At 42.9% G+C, this 18,669-nt stretch overlaps 3 protein-coding genes across 3 annotated transcripts; all 3 read right to left on the minus strand.

Annotated features, from left to right (window-relative positions):
- Positions 1-482: 482 nt before the first annotated feature.
- Positions 483-1,307, minus strand: LOC141009076 (uncharacterized). Its single transcript, XM_073481486.1, has one exon. The coding sequence runs from the start codon at positions 1,305-1,307 to the stop codon at positions 483-485; it is 825 nt and encodes a 274-aa protein (XP_073337587.1).
- A 1,827-nt stretch (positions 1,308-3,134) lies between these two features.
- On the minus strand, positions 3,135-15,495 carry slc22a15 (solute carrier family 22 member 15). The gene is made up of 13 exons (XM_073481515.1): positions 15,323-15,495; positions 14,054-14,188; positions 13,833-13,965; positions 12,817-12,981; positions 12,433-12,562; positions 11,948-12,008; positions 11,647-11,813; positions 10,864-11,004; positions 10,039-10,124; positions 9,173-9,281; positions 8,936-9,008; positions 5,720-5,878; positions 3,135-4,694 (listed from the first exon to the last, which is right to left on the minus strand). Exons 1-13 carry the CDS (start codon positions 15,404-15,406, stop codon positions 4,650-4,652), a joined length of 1,488 nt encoding a protein of 495 aa, XP_073337616.1. The 5' UTR covers positions 15,407-15,495; the 3' UTR covers positions 3,135-4,649.
- Positions 15,496-15,544: 49 nt separating this feature from the next.
- Positions 15,545-18,038, minus strand: LOC141009107 (T-lymphocyte surface antigen Ly-9-like). Its single transcript, XM_073481516.1, has one exon. The coding sequence runs from the start codon at positions 17,914-17,916 to the stop codon at positions 16,798-16,800; it is 1,119 nt and encodes a 372-aa protein (XP_073337617.1). The 5' UTR covers positions 17,917-18,038; the 3' UTR covers positions 15,545-16,797.
- Positions 18,039-18,669: the final 631 nt, after the last annotated feature.

Here is an 18,669-nt window from a genome sequence, read left to right on the forward strand (position 1 = left end):
TGATGCAGAATACAAACATTGATGATTCAAACAAAGAAATGTAATAAATATTCTCAGAGCGACTGCTTCATCACATGTTCATCCACCCATCTACTTCCCTCTATCAGTTATAAATATATATAATTTTATATTATATTTATTTTTATTTTTATATAATAATATTTTTTATATAATATAATATAAATAAATATAAATGTAGCCGTTTTTAATGCAACAAAAAAAAGCTTGCCTTCATATTTTACCCTCTTCCACCCGAAGCAACACTTCGACTGCCGACTTCCTTTAATCTTCATGATTACATCAGGTGGTTAAGCCATTTTTGTCTTGATGTTGACAGATCAGTTTCCTGATGTTGCTTCTTTTTATCCACAGTACGCATCCAACAGACACCCAGAAGACAACATGTAGCAAGACCCTTAAGTGGACTTTCCAAACTTCAGGTTTTACATTAAGGAGCCTGGAGACTCAATGTAAATGCTGCTTCAATGTTGAGCGATCAATCCCCTGATGAGGTCTGGCTTGCATTTCCACAACCCGAACGCAGCAACCGCAACCACAACAAGTGTCCCTACTACTCCTACTACCCCCCCTGCAATGATGCCTGCAATCAACCCACCAAGGCCACCACTGTCAGGCTCTTTACACAGCAGGTTTTCCTCTGGTTCACTGTCTTCCTGATTGACTGGGTTCTTCACTGGTTCACTTTCTTTCTGACTGACCAGGTTCTTCATCCGACAGGAGATTGTTTTGACATGTCTTGTCTCAGCACTGGTGATGTTTATGTCCTTCGTCATCTTCTCCCAGTCTTTCTCTCCCATCTTCCAGCTGTACTCGATCGGTTCAGCCTCTGTCAGACTCTCAGGTTCTTTGCCATCACAGCTCAGCAAACATTTCTCTGAATCAGGGTTACATGTCAGTGTTCTGACCACAACTGAAGGCTTCGGCACTTTGGTGATCACTTTAACAGTGTAGCTCTGATCATGGACCCTGTTGTTGATTTCCACAGTGTACAAACCCTCATCAGCTTTGTTCAAGTTTTTGATTACCAGACGTCCAGAGACGGGGTCCAGGGTTGTGCGGCCATTATATTTATCGTAATAAGTCAAGTTAACCTCATCCTTCACCCATTCAGCCAGCAGGTAACTGTTGTATTTCCACAGGATGTTGGTGATAGTCTCAGTCACAGTAGGCCTCAGCTCGAGGTTTCCACCAACCTCGAAGTAAGAAGGTATAACTCCGGCTTGAGAACAGTCCAGGGCCGCCCACAGCAGCACCACGCCGAGCCAGAAGGTAATCTGTTTCTCCATGTTCATGGATCATTTACAGGACTGAGAGAGAAACACAAGATCAACTTCACTAAATGTTTCAGAGGGCGTAAACCTCAAATCAGCAGATAAATCAGTTCTTTGTAAGTCACCACAGTTTACCTCTTCAGTTCCTCTGATGTTCTTCCTCTGCAGTGTACTTCTGTCTTTTCCTTGATCAAGTCTTTCAACAAGCCGCTCTGAACTTCCTCTTGGTGTGATGCAGTACCTCCAGCCAATCACAGTCGTTTCTAAGCTTCGTAATAGCTCATGCTGAACTCTGAAAACTTAAGTTTTTGTGACGCTGAGAAAGATTTGTTAAGAAACTGTTAATGTCCTTCGTTCTGTGCAGATTAAAGCATTGGCTGCTGAAACAGTGAACACAGGAGTGTATCAGAGTTACTCATGCACAGTTTAACCATGTCGCTGTGTGTTGAACTCTAGAAACTTAAGTTTTTGTGACGCTTTTGTCACCCTTAATATTTCACGTGTCCCCTGCGGGATTAAAGAGCTCATTTTAATCTTTTCCTTTTATTGGACAGTCTCTGATTTGGCTTTTTCTTTGCTACTCTGCCCAGAAGGCCAGCATCCTGGAGTCGTCTCTCCACTGCTGACGTTGAGACTGGTGTTTTTGGCGGGTAACATTTAATGAAGCTCCCAGTTGAGGACCTGTGAGACACCACTGTCTTCTTGCTCAGTTGTGCAACGGGTCATACCACTTCTCAAGGGCGTAGAATTGGGTAGGGACGCTAGGGACATGTCCCTACCAATATTCAGCCGCTACTGTGTAGTCACTATCAATACAACCGCTGTCCGCAGTGTTTAGTCAAACACTTTAGTCTTCTGCTTGTAAAAAAAACTACCTGCAACCTGCTGGTTGGACCGGACGAGAGGCAGCGCATGTTATCTGCAACTGCAAGTGTAAGTTGTCAACATGTTTGGCATTTGTTCTTCCTGGGTCACGTCAGCTGGATGGATTTTAATGTCAGTGGCGTCATTTACATTTGTGTCTGTTTGCATGCGTGTACGTGTGTGCGTGCGTGTGTGTGTGCTGTATAGGATTTGAAGCATGTCGAAGAAAAGAAAACTGGATATAAGAGACTTCTTTAGGGGTCAAAGTGTAAGTTACTTCAAGGGTGTATAGGTAGAGGCTCAACAACACAGATACTGAATAAAAGAGAATATTTAATGCCAAAGAGAAACACTTTTTTACAGTTATTTTTAATTCTTATTTTCATGTATTTGTGTAGAAGAGAGCAACGGTTTAAAAACACAAATAAAGAAAATTTCTGGTGGAAATACAATGAAACCTCACATTCTAGATGATCATGTGATTTTATAATTATAAAATATAATTAATTAATATTAAGTAATCTTAATATTTAGTAAAAGCCTTTTTTGCTACTGTTTTACTGTGAAGCTCCAAATAACTGAGAAAATTGAAATAGCCTTCATCTCTCAGAACAAGAAAAGACGAGTTTCAGAACAAAGTTGTGTTTTTTTTCTGTCCATTTTGAGTCTAAAATCCAGCCCACAAATGCGGATTCTCCAGATACTTAACTTGCCTGAGGAAAGCCCATAAATCTGATCAATTAAATGTTATTTTGATTGAAAAACATGTGTTTTTCTTTAAAAAATGAGGACATTCCTACGTCCTGCGCGTTAAATTATGGGTTGACTGTAAGATCAGTTTAAAAAGACACAAAAGCGTGGCATGATGGGAAAACTGACGGAAGAAAAATTAATTATCAAGTGACACAAAGTTAAAATGCACTTTATAAAGACATCAGTGTGTTCTGTACATCGCGATGAACAAAATGAGACGTCCAATTATTGTCGGAAGTGTTTACTGCCTTTAACGTACATGGTTTACATTTTAAGCACCCATAGATACAACATATCTACATGGTAAACATTGTAATAGTACGACTGTAAACACGATACAAAATTATGGCATAAAAATTCATCTCAGGCAACATTTGTTTTCTAATATCTTAATATCTTTAATTACATCTCAGTAATATCTCATAATATATTTTCAACAGAGTTAAAGGCACAGACGGTAAAATGCTGGTCGAGTGTTTCCATCTGCTGTCGTCATTAGTGGAGAAGGATGTTACAGCTAATGTGACCCAAGATCAGTCTGACACAATGCTTTTGTCTCAGTTTGACACCAAAGACACACTTTTATATTTTGGTCCAGAGTGGTGGTTTGATTGATTTCTCACACATTGGTCCCATTATTGATTGAAGTATCAACCTGTCGTGTTAACTCGTATGAAGCTCTGGCTTGTGTCTTTTCAGGAGTTCGAACAAAACCAAATGTTTGTTGCACACGCCGCAGAAATATTCTCGCTCACGACCACAAACACTGGCGGGTTTCCTAACTGACTGTAAGTCCGTCTCACACTAAACAGCACTTTTTGTTTTGTGGTAAACATCTCGTGTGCAAAGCTTCTTCCTCTTTCACATGAATGAGTCGTTCTGATTACAAATGTGTTGAAATATACAAAGTTTTCATCCATCTTGTGTCATAACGACACAAACAAAAACAGACACAAAAACCTTGATAATAGTAGAGAATAAATAAATATCTCTGCCCCACAGCTGGGGGTTAAATGCCACAGTTGGTCCCAGAAAAATCCCAAACCTTCCACCTTTTGTCTTCACAGTAAATTAAAGATTGACAGACGATGAGAAAGTCTAACGCAACCTCTGATTTGCAGCGCAGCGTTGAAAAAACGCTGCAATATCATCAGCTCCTGTTCCCATCATGGTGATACGGCCAATAAATTAAATAATCTTAGAAACTATAAGCAGGTACTGAACAGCTCTGGTTTGTCTCTTGGGCACTTGAAGCGCTCTACGCTAACTCACTAGCATGTGACAGAGCTACGTGCCAGACACACAAGAGCAAGTTTTCATGGTTGACAACATTTCCTGCTCAAAATCAGCGCGGACCAAAACAAATAAAATTGAAATTTTGAGGAATGTTTTTTCCTTTTTTTGCTACTGGGAGAGCGAACAGTGAGTCACACGATTGCTAGCAGCAAGTTTGGTTTTCATTTCACTTCCCGGCATCTCTGGAGTGTGAACAACTGAAGCACGAACACTGTGAACATATTCAGGAAATGAAATAAAGGCCGGGGATCGACCGTCTGGTGGGTCGATAACGCCCTCTTCCTGAAGGCATCGCCTCGGTTGGTCAACCCTTTTGAAATGTCACAATTCACAGACATTACAGTGATCAGTCCTTCAAGTTGATTAAAGGGACAGTTCACTTTTGCTTTGGAGGCAGCAGCTCCACGAGGAATGAGTCGCTGAGTTGCTCCGAGCTGCTTGGCTTCATTTGTGGTTTGATTTCCGCTTGTCATCTTCATACAACAGAGGCTGGGAACAAAAAGAAAAAGTACAACATCGTAAATGAAACGAATGCAAATCATAACTGGTGATGAAGGTAAGCGGTGCTCTCGTACTGACAGGATCTGGTTTTGTCTGACGTGCTTTGATCAAACAGCTTCAGTAGAATTATTCATTAAACCTTTAATCATTTTTTAAAGATGTGAGACAGCGTCCTTTGCAAACAGCACTGAAGCATTCTCCTAAAAAAAGTAAACAACCGGAAATAAACAACTAAACAACATTAAATGGCTCCATACAGCTCTTTTCATTTTAAATCATCTCTCCAGCTGCTTCAGTTGTTTAGCAAAATGCTGCAACTCTGTTTTACTGTGAAGCTCCAGAAATGTTTGTGGACTTCACCTGACTTTATATCATCAGGAGGAGACGATGGCTGAGCCTGACTTTATATCATCAGGAGGAGATGATGGCTGAGCCTGACTTTATATCATCAGGAGGAGACGATGGCTGAGCCTGACTTTATATCATCAGGAGGAGACGATGGCTGAGCCTGACTTTATATCATCAGGAGGAGACGATGGCTGAGCCTGACTTTATATCATCAGGAGGAGATGATGGCTGAGCCTGACTTTATATCATCAGGAGGAGACGATGGCTGAGCCTGACTTTATATCATCAGGAGGAGGTGATGGCTGAGCCTGACTTTATATCATCAGGAGGAGATGATGACTGAGCCTGACTTTATATCATCAGGAGGAGATGATGGCTGAGCCTGACTTTATATCATCAGGAGGAGATGATGGCTGAGCCTGACTTTATATCATCAGGAGGAGATGATGGCTGAGCCTGACTTTATATCATCAGGAGGAGATGATGGCTGAGCCTGACTTTATATCATCAGGAGGAGATGATGGCTGAGCCTGACTTTATATCATCAGGAGGAGACGATGGCTGAGCCTGACTTTATATCATCAGGAGATGATGGCTGAGCCTGACTTTATATCATCAGGAGGAGATGATGACTGAGCCTCTCTACCAGCACAGCGTTCGGTCACCTTGCTCTCCAGCACTCGGCTGCGGGTCGGGCTGCTCAGCTCCTCCAGAGTTTCTGCTGTGGGACCGTTGAGGGTTTCAGGCAGCAGGAGGCCGAGACAGCCTGCAGACAGACCGCTCAGACAGAACACGGTGAAGGGCAGGGAGGTGTGGAGAGCCCGCTGCAACACACACACACACACACACACACACACACACACACACACACACACACACACACACACACACACACACACAAAGGCATCAGAAAAACAAAGTATCTCTGGTGTTTTCTGGGGAAAGAGTAAACACAAATCTTCTGTACAGAGTCAGATACAAATCTACTAAATTGCAGTGAAAACGTTACAGAGAATAAAGTTCATTATAAATAAGTGATTACTTGTCTATGGAAATAATTTGGGCTGCAGGAATTGATTAAAATATAACGTCCAAGTGTAAAAAATGTCACTGCAGACGTGTCCTGACCCACAAATCTTCTCCAGATGGAAGAAAACATGTGATTATCGGTCAATCATCAGGATTTTAATAGTTTAAGTTAAAAAAAAAACAATTTTGAAGCAAAAAATTCAACTAATCGTGAACCATCAATTATAATATCCCACAAAATACTTGCAATTCCTTTTTTTAACCATATCGTGCAGCCCTATAAATAACCAACTACAGCTGATTTTATTAACTTGATCTATCTAATTAAACACGTTGTAAACAACCTATCAAATCTGCACATGAACAATAAATACAGTTTAACTGGTTTAACTCGACAGTGCACCTTCATTTAACACAAATATACACATCTCTGTAAATACAAAGACTGAAATCTTGCAGTTCACACTAATTAACTGACCCGATCTCTGATGAGGAAAGTTTAAATCTGTGTTTAAATCACAGCAGCTCTGTTATCAGACGCTGTGGTTCAGACTGTACCTGCGGTTTAGTTGCTGCGTCTTGTTGAAGTCACCTAATCCACCACCAGGTGTCAGTATATCTCCAGGTTTCAGGCTCAGCCGCAGGGTTAACTGAGGCGACGCTCAGAGTTCAGTCCGACTCCGTTTCTGCTGCCAAATGTTTTTCTCTCTCTGTGATATTTTCAGTATCGTTTCCACCCTGAACAAACATTTTTATATCTGACTCACTCATCTGTTTTCATTTCCCACTCATCTAATCTGGTTGTGACCAGCTTTGAATTTGTTTCTTATCTTAAGCTTCATGTGTGTTTTTGTTCCTGTGGCAGCGATGATGCATGAATGACCGAGGTATTTGTATTGTACTCGAGTATTTCCATTTTCTTCCACTTTATACTTCCACTTTTCTACATGTTGGAGGCAAATCATGTACTTTTTACTCCACTATCTTTATTTGATGACTTAAGTTACAAGTTACTTTGTTTTCAGGTATTTAAAAGAATATTTCCACTTTTCAGTTGAAGTTGAAGTTTTGAAAAGATCAAATTAAGATTAAATTAATAAGGAACAATAAAAATCATCTCTGTTCGACCTTACAAGTGACATGTAATATCAGATACTATTCATGCGGCTCACTTTCGCTTTTACCAAAGTAATTTATTAACTTTTGGGTACTTTCCACAAAGCTGCCTGATCAGATATCTTCCTCTGTACTTTATTAAACTTCAGAAAAGTCCTGACTGAGCGCAGCTTTGTGTCACTTTGTCCTCCCTTCTCCAACATCTTAAACCAGCATGAGTCAGCCGTCATGCTAAAGTCATTTTAAAAAAAGCAAACGAAGGGTTACTGAGTAAACGTGTTCACTAATTAGACTCTCAGTGAAGGAGGCCGGTCCATGATGACATCACATGTAAAGCATTTGATTAATTTAAAGTCTGAACACGATTGAATAAAATGTATTTTCTGATTCATTTCCTCTCTGGTTTCATGTCGGATAATAAAAGGTATTGAGAGCTGCAAAGAAAACTTCCTGTTTCTAAAACCGTCTCCATGACAACCCAGTCAGCTGAGTAAGACGACGACGAGGTGAAAGCTTGTGAAAAGCCCGGGAAACCCCAAAGGCTCTTTAGCCACATTGATTCATCAAGTTGAGCCGTTTTTAAAAATGAATCATCAGTTTGCATTTCCTCTTTCTAATGAACTGAATGGTGCCATTTATTCACTTTACTGAAATCATTCACGTGTAAACAGACTTGAATTTTCAGGAAACTCCAAGTTTTGTCGCTTCTTTTGTACATGTCAACCTCGAGTTTTCGTATCAACAGTGTCTGAATGAATTGCTGATTTTCCATAGTTCAACATTCACCTGCTACAAACCTACACACTCTTACCTAACGCTGTAAAAAGTCCCCAAAAGTCACACTCGATTAAAAGTAAATATATTGCGTTTAATGTTGTGATTTTAATATAATTAAGCATCTCAAGAAATGTACTTTCACTGTGATCTTCAGTCTGACACCAGGCTCAATCTTTCCTGGAAAATTAAAGGTCGACTTCTGGCACAGAGGAAGTTTCACAACCAAAACATTGTTTTCTCCGGGTCACCAGAGGTGCCTGAAGCCCACACACTCTCTCCTCCAGCAGAAGAAGAAGAAGAAAAACAGACTCTGGTAAAAGCAGAAGTACTGATTCAACTTCTTTACTCCAGTAAAAGTAATCGAGTACAGGCTCTGACATGTACTCAGAGTATCAGAGTAAAAAGTCTCCCTCTGAAGGACATTTGTGGTCAAAGCTACTGAAGCTCACGTCACATTAATATAATTCAAAGACTATTAAAGTTAAAGGTAGAGTCAGTAGGATTTGTCCCAGCTGTTCCTGAACGCACCACAAAGATAGTTGATAGTTGAGTCTCATTCCCAGGACGTCAAACAGCCACATGTTGGGTTGGTAAAGCGTCCGAGCAGCAACAAAGAGAGAAAATAAGAAACTCTCTGCAGATACGAGACACTAACACGTCTTTTCTCCCCATTCAGCCTCCCTCTCTGTCTGTTCACGTCTTTTACGTCTTTTACGTCTTTGTCTCGTCTCGCTGCGTCTGCCGTGCGTGATGTGCTCTGATAGGCTGACTTATTAACACAACGGGCTCTTTGACTCTGACTGTTCACAGACCTGAGATCAGAGTTTCTGGATCAAACTGAGATTCACACGGTTGGTTTTTGCCTCGGACAGGAGCCAGGCTGCCAGCTGTAGTCAAAACTGTCTTTGTGTACAGTACTCGAGTAAATGTACTTAGTTACAGTCCATCACTGCTCTTACCATGGAAGGAACAAATGGTGCGAGGATCCCTCCGACTCTGCAGGACATGGAGCAAACTCCCAAACCAGCGTTCCTGAAACACACAAAAAATAAATCACATATAAATTCTGACAATTAGAAGAAACACTAAAGACACACACCTGGTCAGCTTCAGGCAGTGTGTGTGTGTGTGTGTGTGTGTGTGTGTGTGTGTGTGTGTGTGTGTTAATAATTAAACGTGCAGGTGAGTCAGTTCACCTGATGACCGTCGGGTAGAGCTCAGACGTGTAGACGTAGGCGATGTTGAACGCTGCGCTGACCATCAGTTTTCCCAGAAGCGCTAACGACGTAACGCTCAGGAACGTTCCTGCAAACACAAACAAAACCAACAGTCCAACATTTTCCTTCATCATCACTTCATCAAAAATACTGTGAAAGACAACAAGTGACTGAATATTTGAGTGGATTCAGGATGTGAACTCATTGCTCGATCTGGTCTCGTATATTTTGATCCATGTTTTGAAGAATAAGTGTGAAACATCAGACAAGGAACTGGTTTTCTTTGAGCTCTGACGGTTCATCAGAGAAGCAGCTGCTGTTCTGATGCTGCAGCGTTTTCAATTTGTGTTTATTGTGGAAATTTATATCCCATTAACGAAAGAAACTGGGCAGCAAAGGCCAGTGAAACTCCCAACAGGATCATTCCTGGTTTTCACAGCAACATCAGAAAACTCCAGCTCGGAGCAGATGTTCCTTTTTACTGCTGATAATGTAAAAATATAATCCAATTTAATCTTAATTCAATGTTGAAGGTCGAGGCCTCAGCACGACCAAGACCGAGATGTTTGAAGCGGATCATCAGTGTCCTTTTTAAAGTGTGATTTTTTACAGTTAAAACAAGCTGCTGGTTCAACTCTCACAGTCACACACAGATCAGACTGCAGGTTTTTATGGCAGCTTGCTGACACAGTTCTGCAGGGTGGTGCAACAAGCCAAGGCTGTAATCCCACTTCCTTCCTTCACATTCTCTCTGGATTGAGTCACTGTTCAGGACCTGTTGGGTTTGTTTTGTTTCCACAACACATTCAAGCTGACACAGACGTAAGTGTGCGTCGCTTTCTCACCCGCGTTTTCAGGGACAAACATGGTGAAGAGGCAGGCGGATCCAGCCAGACACAAGAAACTGGCCATGCTCTTCCTCCTCCCGGCCCTAAAAAAACACAACACACAACTCATCAGCAGAGGCTCAACGCTTTCTGCCTTTTCTTTATGCAAACAAGAAGAAGAACAGAAACTAAATTAAGAAAAAATAAAACTGTTTCTAATGAAAATATATACATCTGTAAACCAGCAGATCATGAAAAAGATAGAAAACATTGATTTAAAGGTCTGATCTCAAGAGAAAGAAATGAATGTTAAACACTTAAAGTTAATAATGGAACAATTTGCAGTCCTTTACTTTTATTAATCACTTTCTTATTGGTCACATGTGAGCGGATTGTAACATGAGGCCTTCCCCGTCTCTCTCTCTCTCTCTCTGTTGTCTATACAAGCCTGTGGATGATTTGTTGAAACTGTCCACACAGTCCACAGGATGTGACATTACGCATGTTCTCGTTCTCGACCGGCTTCCAGCACAACACAGAAGTTACAGTTATTGATATGACACACTGACGCCTCATGCTCATGTTTCCACCAGCTACACCCACGGACCGTTTCAGCAGCCGGTCTATTCATAATGGAAATGGTCCACAGACAGGAAGTCAGACAGCGTAAAAGCATAGTACATTCGGTCAATTTTCAAAATAAAACACCCTGTGCAGACTCGGGATCTGCAGCACAACAACGATGGAAATAAAAAAAAAAAACAATACACACACTTAAAACATAGCATATTATAGTGTGTGTGTGTGTGTGTGTGTGTGTGTGTGTGTGTGTGTGCGTCTCACCAGTGTTTGTTGATGAAGTATATGCAGAGCGGGTAGGCGGGCAGCTCCACCAGGCCGTACATGGCTACGTTCATGTAGCGGCTCCCAGACGTGTCACCGGCCCCCAGAGTGAGACCGTAATACACCAGACTGCACGCATACCTGCAACACACACACACACACACACACACACACACACACACACACACACAGAGTGAATATGATAATGTGCACAGAGCTTTACATTACTGACTCAGCAGCTCTTGATGTAGTTTCTGTTTCTAGAAGCTTGTTGACTGTGAACTGATCTGAAGTGTCCTCGGATCAGCAGGAAACACTGCGACTGTTTGAAGTGTGAGAACATCTAAAGTACCATCTGTAAACTGACCCCTTCTCTAAAACTGAGAGAGAAAGCTTTCAGTCATGAACATGAAAGTGTAAGAGGTGGACGTGGTCGGGCAGAGTTTCCGCTATAAACACATAAACAGATCCTCACCACAGTGACCTTTATCATTTCTTATCAGTGCAGCATGATACCGGCGTGGTACCGGTGTGGTACCGGCCACAAGCTACATGCTATTTTCTTCAGCATTTGTTAAAATAAACAGAAGCAAACGTCCTCTTACAGACAGGCTGAAGGACTACGCAACATGTTTAAATGTACGAAACACTTGAGATACTGTAGTTGAAGTTATAGTCATTGTAGCAGCAGTAATGACTTTAATTTTCAGCAGGATTTGAACCAGCAACCCTGTGTCCATCAGTCTGTTTTAGCAGCTGTTCCTTCTGTGGTGGTACACTCACCAGACATACATGAGCACCATGGTCCTGAGACGGAGGACCGGATGGATCACCAGCTGCAGGACCCCTCCGCCCCTTTTGCCATGGTTACCGGCTTTAGCAGCGCCGACGCGTTGCAGCATCAGGTTGTTCGCAGCGTTGCCGTTCCTCAGCGCCATGTAGCGAAGAACCTGCGAGGACAGAAAAGAAAAAAGGGACATTTTTTGACTCTTCTGCTTGAAAATATTAAGACACACCTCAGCGCTGCAGCACTGTTGCAGAAACTAAACCTACCGAGACACAACTTTAGTTTGAATGTATTTACCTCCTCCGCTCGCTCCGTCTGACCCTGAGAATACAGCCAGCGAGGAGACTCTGGCAGAGTGCTGCAGGAGAGACGAACATTAATACGTTAGAGACGTGCAGCTCGTCTTATAATCGGTTAAAACTCGCTAATACTATTGTGTACTATCACTGTTACAGCACATAATCTTTGTTATCAATATCTCGCATTATCAAGACTGTGTGGATTAAATAATATATATTTACTGACTATGCTGGTTACATACGTCAATTACTTGGATTATAATCCCAGAGACCTTCATGAGGCATCTTGTGACTGCCTGTATTTATGTTACTGCCTTGTAATGGATCCAAATTTTAAAACAAACACCCTGGCATGGTTTGGTTTTAAGATCTTCACACTGGTGCTGATCGACGTCACCTCTCAGAAGACATGTCTCTAAAGATCTCCAGGATATGTGATTTGTTTTGGTTTTTATCTGGATGCAGGCGGAGGTTCACACTCACACAGACAGCAGGAAGAACAGGACACCGGACGAGTTGGCCGCCGTGGCCAGGCTCCTCCACGGCTGGATGAAGTAGCCCAGAGCTCCGAACAGGGCGATGCCGACGGCAAATATCATACTGGTCAACGTCCCTGAAGAAGAATAACCAGTCAGGGAACAGGGAAGGAAAAGTGAGTCATTTAGTGGTCAGAGTGACCACTTCACAGGTTTTATCTCTATATTTAATCTAAATGATATTAAAGAAGAAAGCAGCAGATCCTCTCATTATCTGATTAATAAGCTAAACAATTCCTCGACTCATAATCTTCATACCAACTTGGCAGCAGTGGAAAGCCCAGTCATATAAAATGATGCCTGACAGGATTGTTCTGGTGTGTTTTCGTACCAGTCATGGCCCAGTACGACTTCCCCACGTACTCCTGAGTGAGGACGAAGCACACAAGGCCGATGCCTCCGTTCATCAGCCCGACCAGGAGACGCGACAGGGCGAAGATCTCATAGCTGGGAGCGAAGGCGGTCACGTAACCGAAGATCACCTCGAAGAACAGACCTGGAGGGAAGAGAAAGAGAAAGACGAGGAGAGAAAACAGATGAGGATGACGAGGAGCGGCGCTCAGAGGTTAAAGTTTGGCATCTTTATTGTCGTTTTCGTGTCTCTGCATGAAGCGTGAAGCTGAACTCAGCTCCTGAACGTGTGTGAGATCACTAGAAACATGCACAGCATCGAAATTAACATGTATGCGCAGGTTTTTTTAACGCAGGTGATCAACTCCTTTTACATTGACAGTGGACAAGTTCTGACATTTCTGTTATTTTCTCTTTGTGTCTCCTGTTCGTCATGAAAACAGGGAACAGTAGAAAGCAGCAGATCATTAACCTCATCAGAGGATGTTAAACTTTAGACACAGTTTTCTGAGACATCTCGCTTCTTTCTGATCTCAGTTGAGAGCTGCACGTGCTCAGTACCGATCAGGCAGCTGACGGACGACACGATCAGCGCTTATTTTTTAAACATTTTTGAATTTTCTGTCTTTCAAACTCAGCGCCGACTGAGCGATGGTCAGGCTGCTTGACAGAGACAGATGAAACTTCAACACACGTCACAGCATCGCGCCTGAAATTAGCGTATTCAGCCAGACAGCTCACAGACATGCATGTAATTCCTCAGTTTGTCAGCACTCTCTCATAGCCCTTATTACTGAAACTTACTATTTAAAGCCATAAATTAAAATCTGTGAAATCTAAAGTAGGACTAAAATAACCTCTTCTTTTATAATTCTTTTAAACGTTGTCCATTTTTTAAATCAGGCCCTTAAATGTTCATGTATTACGAGACAAACAACATCAGGACAACGTCACTGAGAAAGGATCTGTCTGGTTACAGTCTGTGGCGTTTCTCACCCGTCAGGTAGACGGGTCTCCTGCCGATCTTGTCAGAGAGCGGCCCAAAGACGATGTTCCCGACCAGAAGCCCGGCGAAGAACAGCGATCCAGCTAGACTGACCTTGTAGGCCTGCTGCTTGATGAGAAACCACTGGGGAACACAGAGACAAGCAGAAACCACTTACAGTCTTTGTAAGCTTCACTCACGCTGAATCAGAGGCCTCTGCCGGCTCCCTCACCTCGGTCACGATGGTGTCGAGGTCCTCCGTGAAGACGACGCGCTGGCTGGACGAGACGCCGTCCTGCTGCTCGATCTGGTACTTTGGTGTAGATCCAATCAGAACAATCAGCATGGACTGACAGGCCATGTACACCTGGAGCACACAGATCACTTCAGTACCAACCAGCTCACAGACACTAATCACACACTACTACTGTAACTAAGGGAATTTGACCATATACTGATTTTCAAACCTGGCAACCACATTTTAGGTGTCCTGTGTCCACATCCTGAAACATTTTATGACCCAGAAATAGAGAAAAAAACTAAAATGCATCTCTCAAATCTGCTTCTTGTGAAAGAAAGTGTCTGTAATCAGCATTTAGGCAAATTCATGACAACTAAAACCCCCTAGGAAGCAGTTTCAGGACAGCTGGCAGCTGTTTACTGCAGCTGGGACAGACACATCTGGCAACAACAGGCTGAATTCACCCTTTTATAATTATAAACATGGAGACAATGTGTTACAGAAGTGGTTTATTGATTATGAGTAAGACTGTGTGGTGCAGCCTTCACACTGGACCCCCGTTTACCGTTAGCAGCTGCTTGCTAACGTGTTGTTTGCTAGGGGGAGCGGTTAGCTTTGACAAACTTCCTGTTGTGGACATTTCGATTAAATTAGATATTGGTGTTAGTTCAGACCAGAAGGGAGATTAATTCAAATGGTTTAATGAATCGTGGGTTGTGGTGATGAATTCGGCATATGTGAGACATCCCTGGGAGCTTCACCCGCTCAATAAATGTAAACAACGTCGACCTGCTTCGCGGTGCGTGTCAATGCGGGGATTAGCCGCGGCGCGTGTTATTTTCGCCATTCGGCAAATGGAGGTTCGTTACGATTAATGTATGTTTAAATGAATTTGTATGGTCAGCCGAATGATGAAATAGCTCAAATAGATATAGAAAATATATTAAGTTATAGGCTGTCTTGTTTGTAAGCTTGGCCATAAGCAAGACGATGCTATTCTCTCCTTTTTTTAGTGGGAGTCTGGTGTACGGTTCTCTGACGTGCACTCGCAGCTAACTTGACAGCAAGTGTTTCCAGCTGCAACGTTAAAGTGTTGTAGCACTGAAACTTATCGTGTGTTTCCACCGTTAAACTTTTTTAAAAAGCCCTGAAGCAGAGTCTGAAAGCCACGTCGCGCTAACGTTAGCACCGCTGCTCCGTAGCTGCAGGGACGCTTCCTGTTTCTCACGTTTAAAACACACATTTTTGAACTAAACTAACCTGCGTCAGAACAAGGACAGCCACCGCCCGCTTCTGGTAGGGTCCAAACTCGCCAACAACTTGAAAGGCTTCTTCTAAATCCATCCCAGGTCCCCACCTGGCGAGGCTGCTCTCCGGCGGAGCATCACCACAACAGCGGAGTGTGATCCGCGCCCACTTCCGGCTTCGCTTCTCACTTCCGGCTCCATTTGTGACTCATGGGAAATAACGACAAGTCCTTCGTCTGGTTGGGCGGTGACAGATTTATTTAAACTTTTTTAAAAAACAAACGAATCATCGCCGATCGGCACTTTAAAATGTTCCTAAAATAAATTACATATAGTGGCATAAAGGAAGCATGTCCACATAAGGCACTTGAGCAAATTAAAAAGGGAGAAAAATGGCAAAACATTTAAAAAAAACAGCAATAACAGAGGCCAGTGGATAAAAAACAATAACATTTGAAGCACATTGTTTTGTTTCTGATCAGGACAGATGGACTAACATGTGGATTGATTGACATCAGGGAAAACATTTCACAGAAGCATGTTTGATATAATATTCAGTACATTCACTGGACCCTCTACTGCTTAGTGGGCCATCTAAAAAAACACACATTTCAAACACAGGCTAAAATAATGTCTCTCCTCAGCGAGTTCATCAGCACTGTTCCTCATGCACACACCTGGCAGACAGCCCGGCTCATCATGGATCAGCAGATATAAAAACATGCGCTGTTTTCTCAAAGCCGGCCGGTAATCTGATATTTCACACTTTGAGTATATTGTTTGGATCCTATGAGATTGTCGTAATACTGTGAGACTGCTGCTGAAATGTTGCTAAAAGGACAGTGAGAGACATCTAGCCATTCAATCCATCTTCCCTTCTTCACCATCACAGATTTATTTACATATCTACACCGCCCAGCTCCATTAGAAACAACCTAAATACCTGTGGTATCGAATATAATCGATCAATTACCGGCCCGGCATTGGGAAATTCATATAATCAGCTGTATATATTGGTATCGGTGCAATTATACCAGATAAATGGAGCCAAATTGCTCCGATTGACTTAAGGCAGCAACAACACCCTCCAGCTGTGTGACGCTCGTCTACAGAGGATGTGTCGTCTGTCAATGACCAGAGAAGAAGACAGAGCACTGTTGTCGCTCGTGACCTCAGATTGCTGCAGTTTTTTTTAAGACGACATTCTTAGCAACTACTTTTTAGAAAACAAAAGTGTTAAAAGGGTCATCAGTCATGAACAGCAGGTTATTATTTGTGATCGGCCGGGTGGAAGAAAAACACGCACGCTGTGCATCGCAAATAAAATATAACCACGTTTTTCATGCTGTTGTTCCTGCGACTCCGCTGCTAGTAACAGTCGTTGATACAAAACACACACACGTTAAAAAAAGCAAAAAAAAACCTGACAGCAATCGCCAAGAACAGATCTGATAATGTTCACATGAGACAACAACATCCACAGCTTCACTAAGATGCAGGGGGGTCTGTTGCTGGGCCAGGTGGGTTGGGCGGTTCAGTGTCAGGTGTGTTGTTGGGTTGAGCATCAGGTTTGTTGTTTGGTTGAGCATCAGGTTTGTTGTTTGGTTGAGCCTCAGGTGTGTTGTTTAGTTGAGCATCAGGTGGGTTGTTTAGTTGAGCATCAGGTTTGTTGTTTGGTTGAGCATCAGGTGTGTTGTTTGGTTGAGCATCAGGTGTGTTGAGTGGTTCAGTCTCAGATTTGTTGAGCAGTTTAGTCTCAGGTGTGTCGTTTGGTTGAGCATCAGGTGAAACAAGTTCTTTACCACCTGGAGACTCAATGTCGATGCCGCGTCTACGTTGACAGATCAATCTTGCGATGAGGTCTGGCTTGAATTTCCACAACAATACGAACACAACCACAAGTGCCAGTATTAAAAGCAAACCAAATACGATGCCTGCAATCATCCCAGAGCCTAACCCAGTGATCACAGGCTCTTTGTACATCGGGTTGGTCACTGTTTCACTGTCTTGCTCACTGACTGGGTTCTTCATCCGACAGGTGATTGTTTTGTCCTGTCCTGTCTCAGCACTGGTGATGGTTACGTCCTTCGTCTTCTTCTCCCAGTCTTTGTCTCCCATCTTCCAGCTGTACTCGATCGGTTCAGCCTCTTTCAGAGTCTCAGGGTCTTTGCCATCACAGCTCAGCAAACAGCTCTCTGACTCAGGGTTACATGTCAGTGTTCTGACCACAACTGAAGGCTTCGGCACTTTGGTGATGGATTTAACATCATAGCTCTGATCATGGACCCTGTTGTTGATTTCCACTGTGTACAAACCCTGATCACCTTTGATCATCTTTGTGACTTCCAGACGTCCAGAGACCGGGTCCAGGGTTGTGCGGCCATTATATTTGTCGTAATAAGTCAACTCAACCTCATCCTTCACCCACTCAGCCAGCAGGTTCCCGTTGTATTTCCACAGGATGTTGGTGATGGTCTCAGTCACAGTAGGCCTCAGCTCGAGGTTACCGCCAACCACGAAGTAAGACGGTATAACTCCGGCTTGAGAACAGTCCAGAGCCGCCCACAGCAGCACCGCGCCGAGCCAGAAGGTAATCCGCTTCTCCATGTTCCCGGATCAATACAGGGCTGAGAGAATATCGATCTTCATATCAGTTTAAAAAAAGACGACACCGCCGCACGGTCGCAAGGCGCCAACACCCTTCCCTTCCGCCTGCTTCGCTCTGCGATGGCTTCTACGCAGCGGAGGGAACGAAGAGGACCCAGAGGCATTTAGCTGTCCGTAGCAGTGCCCGATGGATATTCGATACATTTTAAAATAGATTATAAGAAAAAATAACCCGCTGCCACGACTACATATTATATAACTACCAGTCACTTAGCCTGTTTATTGTAGATATTGTCGCTAGTGTCGAATAATTACACGTTTCGCTCAAAGCGTCAAGGCAGTAGCGTTAGCCGGCTATAGCAACGTTAGCTAACGTCCCAACGGAAGAAAAGTTGTTTTAACCAATTTTAACCAATTTGGAGTCAGAAAATAAAAAAGACTTTGATACAAGAGGCACAAAACTGAAATGACACTAAGTATTCTGGTAAAGATTTTACTGTTTGGTGTTGATTTAATGGAGGTTAGAGCTGTTGGCACACACACACACGGGTGTCACCAGTGGAACGTAATTGTTGGGGGGACGGAATTCATCGTAACACCGGTCGAAACCGAAAGTAAAGCTCCAGTCCCCTGTGTGTGTGTGTGTGTGTGTGTGTGTGTGTGTGTGTGTGTGTGTGTGTGTGTGTGTGTTGGAAATATTTTAAAACTTGCGTCGTACAGGGTGTATTCACAGTTACACCCAGCTGACAGAGG

Source organism: Pagrus major, chromosome 15, assembly GCF_040436345.1.
Source record: "Pagrus major chromosome 15, Pma_NU_1.0".
Lineage (NCBI taxonomy): Eukaryota > Metazoa > Chordata > Actinopteri > Spariformes > Sparidae > Pagrus > Pagrus major.